Raw genomic sequence first — 9763 nt, forward strand, 5'->3', positions numbered from 1 at the left:
ACCGTATTTGGTTGCTCTAATAATTTCTTTGAATTGCACATCATCTGTGTCGAAGGGTCCTAGTATTTTGTTGTCTTCCATTGATTTCAGATATTGTTCGTTCGCCATTGATAGCTTCAATTTCGCTTCCCAGCTTGCTAGTTTAAAGTTTATCTTATCGGTTGGCTTGTGTTTGTTAGGGAATGACCAGTACCTTAATAGGAAATCTGGTTTGGTACTACTGCATGGTTGGTACGTGGCACTTTATGAGCGCAACGTGGAGAACAAAGAAGACATTTGACTCATGGATTTTCAGTCAAACAACAAAAGGTGCAAGTCCAAGGTTATCTTCTTTAGTGGGGAGATTAGCGTTTTCGTTTCTTTTAAGCAACAGAAAAGATGGCGTTTTATTAATATACGGCACAAGCACTATATGCAATCCTCTTTTTTTATTTATGATGATGATCTCTACTTACTGACACTTAGAGAACCAGGAATGTAGTTGGAGGGAGAAAAATAAATAAATTACTCCACAGGTAAAACAAATAACAGAATAAGTTTATAGTTTTCTTCTTGTTGCAGTGACATGTGTCTGACCACTATCTACATGTGTCATAGTGCGTGCACATGTCCCCTTCATGCTTAACACCTGTTGTCTTTTCTCTTCTGATTATTACACATGTAATGGGAATAGCTACCCTCTCTTACTTTCCTACATGTATTTAATGAGAAGCATAATGAATGAGAAAGATATCAGATTCTCTTCCTCTTTTGACTCCTTTATGTTTTACTCTTTTGTCTCTCCCATGCAACAAACTTAAATACGTTATCAGCACTTTGTTCTTTGTTTACACTTGAGCATTAATCCTTCACAAACAAAATTTGTTGGTTCTACCATTAATATCAAGAAGGAATTTGGAAAAGAAGATGGACCCAATTCGACCGGAATTCGAACTTTTGGACTCAGCAGGACTTGAGTATCACCGTTGGGCCGCTGATGTGGAAACTACCTTCTTTGCAAAGGATTTCACCTCTACTATCAAGCCATCTGCCGACGGTGCTCCGGTAACTGAGAAAGACAAAGCTAATGCTCTCATGTTCCTCAAGAGGCATATCGATCCTAACCTGCGATGGGGTTATCATCACTTGAAGACACCAAAAGAGCTATGGGATGCTCTCGATAGCCGGTTTGGTAACATTCACGATTCCTTAATACCACAATTGAACGTCTTGTGGAATGAAATCCGGTTTCTCAATTATGTAAAAGTGAATGATTTCCAAAAAGACATGCTGCAAATTCAGGCACGTATGGACTTTTGTGGAAAGAAATTTACTGATGAGGAAATGATTCAGAAAACCCTATCGACCTTTCCTACCTCTTCCATGATCCTAGCAAACCAGTATCGTTTAGAGGTAGATAACAAAAGAATCACCACATTCAGTAGGTTGATAAACTTACTGCAAGTGGCCGAAAGGCACAATGAGATTCTTGTCAACAACAATGCCAGAGCTGTCGGGAAAAAGAAAGTTCCCGAAGCCAATCATGGCAAGGTCAACAAAGGGAAGGGCCCCAAAGGAAATAGGGCTCGGTATTCTGATTCAGATCCATATCCACGTGGAGATAACACCTCTCGTGGAAGAGGACGTAAGGGACCTAATCGAGGTCGAGGGTGAAATGGTCATTATAATGTTTGGCATAGAGAAGGAACTTCTGGCCATAGTGGTAGTGATCCTAAGTTCGAGAAAACCTCTATGAATCCCGCCACTAAAAAGGCTGCAGATGGAAGTGCACCTTGTTTTAAGTGTGGATTCACCGGACATTGGTACAAGCATTGCAAGGCTAGCGCCAATGTAGCTACGAGCTACAAAAAGTACCGGGAAGCTATCGAACATGAGGCTAATTACACAGAAGAAAATACTGTTACCCCTGATGCTAACCTCACAATCTCAGATTTCCTGTGAAACGAGGACGTTGCCCCAACAATGGATGTGCCTGACTTTTCATGGGCCTAAACCTTTAGTTTCTTGTTTCATGGCTTGCTAGACTCTGTTGTTTGAATAGTTTTCTATTTGCTTTGAAGTACTTTATGTTTTCTTAGTCTACCGTTTGTTTAATGGTTTAAGTAGGTGGTGTTGTTGCTAAACATGTTCTTAGCATCTTTATGTTATATGTATGGATTATCTATGAGTACTTTTTTTCTATCATGTTATATAGAATTTTACTTAGTTTATGATAATCTGTATATTTTTTAGCATGTATATTAGAATGGTAAGGATGCCATTCTAGTAGAACAGGTTTCTCTAGAGAAAATGAGATAAATTGTTCATCTTTATAACCTTCCTGTCTAATGTACTTGTAGGAATGTCTCAAGGAGAAATTGAATGTCTAGATGATAGTGCTACCACCCACACTATCCTACGAAATAGACAATTATTTGTTGATTTTACTCCTTATAATACATCTGTGACCACGATGATTGGATCATCACAAGTAATCATTGGGCGAGGTACTGCTCAATTTTTGTTGCCAAACGGCACAATGATTAAAGTCACAGAAGCTCTATATGCACCAAGAGATAACCGCACTTTGTTGAGTTTCAAGGATATCCGTGCAAATGGTTATCACTTGTAAACTCACTATGAAAATGGAATTGAGTACATATACATAACCTCTAGTGAATGCGGAAGGAAGCGCATCTTAGAGAAACTAATGAGTCAATCTAGTGGATTGTACATCACCACTATTAGGATTATTGAATCCCATATTGTTACCAACGATGAACTGTTGTCCAGTGACTTATATAAGCTTTGGCACGATCCACTAGGGCACCCAGGTCGTGATATGATGATCCGTATTTTGAAGAACTCACACGGACATCCTTTCTTTCGAATGAAAAATAAAATGGGACAAAAGATTGTTACAATGCAGAGTAACAATGTGCATTCTAAAGTAAATGATGCAAATTTTATGCCTTCTAAAGTAAGAGAAGCGCAACCTTCGTCTTCCAATGTAATTGAAGAGCACCCTCAGTCTCATTCTTCTTTGTTGTCCTTATCGAAGGCACATCGCTCATTCTGCAAAGCTTGTTCTTTAACAAAGACAGGATCGAGACCATCCTATGCTAAAGATACCAAACAAAATATTCCATTTTTACAAAGAATACAAGGTGATATTTGTGGACCTATACATCCAGAATGCGGACCATTCAGGTATTTTATGGTTCTGGTTGATGCTTCGACCCATTGGTCACATGTTGCATTGTTGTCCACAAGAAATGCTGCATTTGTAAATCTCCTAGCACAAATTATACGACTAAGGGCCCACCACCCTGATCATCCAATCAAGTCTATGAGACTTGATAATGTTAGAGAATTTACATCTAAAGGATTTGATGATTTCTGTATGTCTAATGGAATTGACGTAGAGCATCCTGTACCCCATGTGCACACTCAAAATGGTCTCGCAGAAGCCACCATCAAAAGGTTACAGATGATAGCTAGGGCATTGGTTATGCGTTCCAACCTGCCTATTACTGCCTGGGGATACGCCATATTGCATGCAACATTACTTATTCGCTTTAGACCCACTACTAGACAACCATTTTCTGCGTACCAGTTGGTAACTGGATATGATCCTGATATTTCACATTTACGCATTTTTGGTTGTGCCGTATACGTGCCTATTACGCCCCCACAGCGTACTAAGATGGGTCCACAAAGACGAGTAGGTATTTATGTTGGATATGAATTCCCAAAAATTATCCGCTACTTAGAACCTTTGACAGGCGATCTCTTTACCGCTAGATTTGCGGATTGTCACTTTGATGAGACAACCCTCCCGTCGTTAGGGGGAGGTATGGAAAGGGACTTCCAAAGGGAAAAACATGAATTGTCGAGGTGTGTTCCCACATCGTCTCATCTTGATCCCCGCACTCCACAATGTGAAAATGAAGTGAATAGAATTATCGATTTTCAGAATGTGGAAAATTCAATGCCTGATGCATTTACTGATATCGCTAAAGTGACGAGATCACGTATACCAGCTGCAAACATGCCTGCAAGGTTAGAAATTCCCGACAAGGGAAAAGGTACCATAAATATAGATACCAAGGTTGCACTCGGTGGAAGTGTAGCTGAGGTTGTGGCCCCCAAAAGGAAGAGGGGGATACCACTTGGTTCGATCGATACTCAGCCAAGGAAGAAAAGGGCGAGTAAGGCACAAACTGATCCATATATCATCAATACAGATAATCCATCTCATGAGTTTGTCTCTGATTATAGTTATGTCCATGAATCATTACTGGGGGACGCCCCGAAGTTTGAATTGATTCCAGAGAACAAAGAAATCTCTATGGATTGTGAAAGTTCATACGTGTTGATTGAAAGATCCTCCACGCATATTGATGATATATTCGCATATACTGTTGCTCGAGAGATTATAGAGCACGATGATATCGAACCACGCTCTATTGCAGAATGCCAAAAGAGAGCAGATTGGCCTCAATGGAGAGATGCAATCCGTGCTGAATTAAATTCACTGGAAAAAAGACAGGTATTTGGTGCTGTAGTGCTAACCCCACCATGTGTAAATCCTGTAGGAAATAAATGGGTATTTTTCAGAAAGCGAAATGAGAAGAACGAAATCATAAGATATAAGGCTCGCCTTGTGACGTAAGGTTTCTCACAACGCCCTGGGATTGATTACGAAGAAACGTACTCTCCTGTAATGGACGTCATCACGTTCTGTTACTTAGTCAGCTTAGTTGTTTCAGAAGGACTTGAAATGCAACTTATAGATGTGGTTATCGCATATATATATGGGGATCTTGATACAAATATATTCATGAAAGTTCCAGATGGACTTCCACTGCCCAAATCAAGTAACTCTAAACCACGGAGTGCGTTTGCAATACAGTTGAAACGCTCACTTTACGGATTAAAGCAATCCGGACGGATGTGGTATACCCGTCTAAGTGATTATTTGATTGGAAAGGGATATACAAATAATGAATTGTATCCCTACGTGTTTATAAAGAAAACAAGTTCCGGATTTGCAATTATAGTTGTCTATGTCGACGACATGAATATAGTAGGTACTCTTGATGAAATAAGAGAAACCGCAAGCTATTTGAAATCCGAATTTGAGATGAAAGATCTTTGGAAAACTCGGATGTGTCTAGGACTTGAAGTAGAACATCGAGCCTGTGGAATATTAATCCACCAGTCTGCATATGTCCAAAAGATACTCAGGCAATTTAATATGGATAAAGTGCACCCTACTAGCACTCCCATGGTTGGTCGAACTTTAGATGTACATAAGGACCCATTTCGTCCAAAGGAAGATGCCGAAGATGTATTTGGAGCTGAATATCCCTATCTAAGTGCAATAGGCGCATTATTGTACTTAGCACAATGTACTCGACCAGATATCTCGTTCTCAGTGAACTTGTTAGCTAGATATAGCTCAGCGCCAACGCAGCGTCATTGGAATGGTATAAAGAATATCTTTATATACCTAAATGGAACCATTGACTTGGGTTTGTTTTATCCCTACGAAGACGAAAAGAGAAATGCTAATGTAATTGCAACTCCTTACACCAAGACCCCAAATAATGTTTTGGTTGGTTTTGCTGATGCTGGGTACCTCTCAGACCCGCACAAAGGTCGATCACAAACTGGATATGTGTTCACTATCGGGAATACAACGATATCCTGGAGATCGACCAAGCAAACCCTTGTGGCTACCTCCATGAACCACTCTGAGATCATTGCCTTACATAAGGCGGTTCGTGAGTGTATATGGCTAAGGTCTATCATTACACATATTCGAGGGACATGTGGTTTGAGTTCTACCACTGAAGAGCCAACCTGCATTTACGAAGATAATGCAGCTTGCATCGAACAGATGAAGCAAGGGTATATCAAGGGTGATATTACGAAACATATATCACCGAAGTTCTTCTACAATCAGCAACAACAATGTCTTCTAGGCATTCAGGTCAGTAACGTTAAATCTGACGAAAATGTGGGAGACTTATTTACTAAGTCATTACCTAAGGCCACATTTGAAAAACATGTGAGAAGTATAGGACTAAAGAGACTGTCCGAACTTCCCATGAACCCATATGACTAAAGGAACTGTCCACTCCCATGAATGTATTAGACTAAAGAAATTGTCATGCATCAGGGGGAGCACCCGATGGTATGTTGAACTCTTTTCCTCCACCGAGGTCACTTTTTCCCACTGGGTTTTACTACTCGGGAAGGTTTTTAATGAGACAACAATAATACCATAATACAAATCATGGGAGATGGCGATATCAGGGGGAGCATCTAACGATGTGATGTTTACGTAAAGGTGTGTTGCACTCTTTTCCTTCACCGAGGTTATTTTTCCCACAGGGTTTTATTATCCGGAAAGGTTTTTAATGAGACAACAATATCACTAGAAATATAACTTCTCGTTTGAGGTTATTTTTATCCTTGTACGTGTTCGGGTTTTTCTGCCAAATGTTTTTCCTGAAACAGTTCTACAAAGAAGAAAAGTCTTGAAAGTTGACGCCATTCTAAAAGATCAAATATCGTCTTTCTCCTTCGACCAGTTTTTACCTCGAAGAATTTTTCTGGCAAGGTTTTGACAATGCAATGAGTCTGTAACGGTGGTCATCCAAGGGGAGTGTTGTAGTGACATGTGTCTGACTACTACCTACATGTGTCATAGTGCATGCACATGCCCCCCCTTCATGCTTAACACCTGTTGTCTTTTCTCTTCTGATTATTACATATGTAATGCGAATAGCTACCCTCTCTTACTTTCCTACATGTATTTAATGAGAAGCACAATGAATGAGAAAGATGTCCAATTCTCTTCCTCTTTTGACTCCTTTATGTTTTACTCTTTTGTCTCCCCATGCAACAAACTTAAAAACTTCTTTCTTTTTTGAAGATAATTTTCTTTTCTTTTTTGAATATATAGTAAATAAACGAGCTTCGGGCTAGCTGCATTCAAAAGACGACCATCACTAAAGTCGGTGATCCCAAGAAGATACAATACGAAGGATATAGTTAGAAGAATCCGAGGATCCTAATTTAAGTGAGGGGGAACAAGATGACGCCAAGCTTGTGTAGAAAATGGGCAGTGGAGCATATTATGCGCCACTCTTTCTTCATCCCTGCTCAACGAAACGGACATCCATTATTATGATTCTATCTACATGGTATTGTCACGTGAAACTAACCTATCCGTTGCTGGATAACTTCGCCGAGACCTCTTCACCGTACGTATCAAGAGCTGACTTTCGAATTTGTCGGTTCCACCGCCCTGACACACCCACAAGCCACAACTTAATAAATCCAGTTGGAAGATTCCACAAGCTATAAATCATGCTAGCGAGAGTCTCCAAACCAGTTGTCTATTAGTTGCTCTCTACCTTGGTTCAATGTACTGTATTGAACTTTAAAAATTCAGGGTACCTTTGAACGATATTATAATAGTACGTACGCCGCGAATCAGGCAGGCGCTAACTGGCTTTATCCTAACACCGCTAGATCTGTTTACATGAATGCGTCCTATATAAACACATTGCTCATCCACTCCATTCTCATCAACCACTCCATCTTCTTTATCCCAAACGCAACATATACACTAGCTAGTAGCTCTTCAGTATTACGCAAAACACTAACCAATGGCTTCTACTTCTACTTCCACTTGTCTTTTGAGTTGTTTTCTTTTATTTGTTTGTCTGTTGGATTACTCTTCAGCAACAGGTAGAAAGCTTAATGGGTTAGTCCAAGATGAACCTCCTACACCGATAGTATACCACAATGGTCCACTTCTTTCTGGTAAAATCTCCGTTAATCTCATTTGGTATGGTAATTTCAAACCTTCCCAAAGAGCCATAATCACTGATTTCTTCAATTCCCTTTACACTACACCCAAAACTCAATCCCCTTCGGTAGCCATGTGGTGGAAGAAAACTGAGAAATACTTGAGTACTTCATTGGTTTTGAAATTAGGGAGACAAATCTTTGATGAGAAATATTCATTGGGTAAATCTCTAAGCGATAAGAAAATTGTTAGATTAGCATCCAGAGGTGAACAGAGTAATGCAATCAATGTCGTGTTGACGTCTTCTGATGTTAACGTCGACGACTTCTGTTCTAGTAGATGTGGTACTCATGGGTCTTCTTTATCAACTTCAAAGAAAACCAAATATACTTACATTTGGGTTGGAAACTCTGAGACTCAGTGTGCTGGTCAATGTGCTTGGCCGTTTAAGAAACCGATTTCTGGACCACGGGATGCACCATTAGTTCCACCAAACAATGATATTGGTTTAGATGGGATGGTGGTAAATTTGGCTAGTTTATTAGCTGGAACAGCGACGAACCCGTACGGAAATGGGTATTACCAGGGAGAAGTAGACTCGCCTTTTGAGGTATCTTCGGCTTGTACTGGGATTTATGGGAAAGGAGCTTACCCGGGTTATGCAGGAAAATTGTTAATCGATTCAAAGACTGGTGCGAGCTATAACGCACATGGTTTCAATGGAAGGAAGTACTTGTTGCCAGCAATGCTTGATCGTTCTACGTCTACTTGTTCTACATTGGTCTAAGAACATTTAGGGATATGAACTGGAATCGCTTCATTCTGATGTTTAAAACGGAGCAAAAGAGAGAGAGTGTTGAACTAGATATGGAGTTGTAATTCGTATATATAGGATTTATTGTTAATTACATTATGAAATTTATTTATGATTATGTAATAGTTCATTTTGATTCATTCTTTCTGAATAAAACCAGAATTTTGTTTTGTTTAATTTGTTCAATTGTTGGGTCTGATCCAATGTAATTTGATGGTTGGATCTGCTTTTTATCATGTAAATTTATGAGAACTTCACCAAGAGAATTTGCTATGTGCCCAAAGTCAACTACTTGATCCAAAAATCTCGTTGTAACTTAGAATGACAAATATTTTTCCTTCAATTCGGAACGTACCTTGGGACCCAGAATCCACTTATTACACAAAAAAATTGCCCGGTTATTAGAAAATTGTGCCGAAGCCTTAAAACCTACCACTCTAACAAATATATTAATGCGGTTCAGTATCTACCTCGTCAATAAAGCTGCTTAGTGATCCAAAAGCAGGCATGGCCCTGCATTTTTCATTTTGTAACTGAAATCCTTTTGAAACAGGGTCTACCTTGTGACCCAAATGTCTAATAATATGCCTCATGATCCAAATTCTGTGCATCAGGGCACAAAATCTACTTCATGATCCATATTGTTCCCAGCAGTATTTGTTGAAAGAATCTTTTCTTAGAGGTAGTTGTAAAAGATATATTTTATCAGACATTATATGTCTATGTCAAAAACATGTGTGTGAAGTCAATACCTGTCAACATTGACTTGACTTTTGTATTACTTTCTGGGTCAATGATTGCCAATTTGAGGCTTGCCTAAAACTCATTGTATTTGTACGTTTTAATAAATCCCCTCCTTTAAAACACTAAATTATATAAGCTCCCACGTCGCACAATGAATGTGACACCCTTCTCAAATTAAATGAGATAAAAGCTTTGAACTATAGAAATTCTAGAGAGGACAAGTGTCGGGACTCTATTGGTCGGAGCATTAAAATTTGAATTCCACTCCGTTTACACCCTGTATTTAACTGGCCGTTTTTAACATCGTTAGTAAAAATGTGGGTATACAACATTTATGTGAGGATTTACAGCTAAATAATAACCTACACTTGGTTTACACCAAAAACTTAATTGTACGT

General features: G+C 39.3%; 2 protein-coding genes across 2 annotated transcripts; both read left to right on the plus strand.

The window, feature by feature from the left end:
• The first annotated feature begins 906 nt into the window (after nucleotides 1-906).
• On the plus strand, nucleotides 907-1941 carry LOC113336063. Its single transcript, XM_026582055.1, has 2 exons — nucleotides 907-1568; nucleotides 1680-1941. The coding sequence occupies exons 1-2, from the start codon at nucleotides 907-909 to the stop codon at nucleotides 1939-1941; spliced, it is 924 nt and encodes a 307-aa protein (XP_026437840.1).
• A 5661-nt stretch (nucleotides 1942-7602) lies between these two features.
• LOC113336198 (protein EXORDIUM-like) lies at nucleotides 7603-8798 on the plus strand. The gene has a single exon (XM_026582185.1). It carries the CDS (start codon nucleotides 7665-7667, stop codon nucleotides 8592-8594), a length of 930 nt encoding a protein of 309 aa, XP_026437970.1. The 5' UTR covers nucleotides 7603-7664; the 3' UTR covers nucleotides 8595-8798.
• Nucleotides 8799-9763: the final 965 nt, after the last annotated feature.

The sequence above is a fragment of the Papaver somniferum genome, unplaced genomic scaffold, assembly GCF_003573695.1.
Source record: "Papaver somniferum cultivar HN1 unplaced genomic scaffold, ASM357369v1 unplaced-scaffold_150, whole genome shotgun sequence".
NCBI lineage: Eukaryota > Viridiplantae > Streptophyta > Magnoliopsida > Ranunculales > Papaveraceae > Papaver > Papaver somniferum.

Coding starts and splice junctions, on each gene's coding strand:
- LOC113336063 (XM_026582055.1), top strand. CDS start 907: ATGGACCCAATTCGACCGGAATTCGAACTTTTGGACTCAGCAGGACTT. Junction 1,569..1,679: donor CCCAAAGGAAATAGGGCTCG/GTATTCTGATTC, acceptor TGTTTGGCATAG/AGAAGGAACTTCTGGCCATA.
- LOC113336198 (XM_026582185.1), top strand. CDS start 7,665: ATGGCTTCTACTTCTACTTCCACTTGTCTTTTGAGTTGTTTTCTTTTA.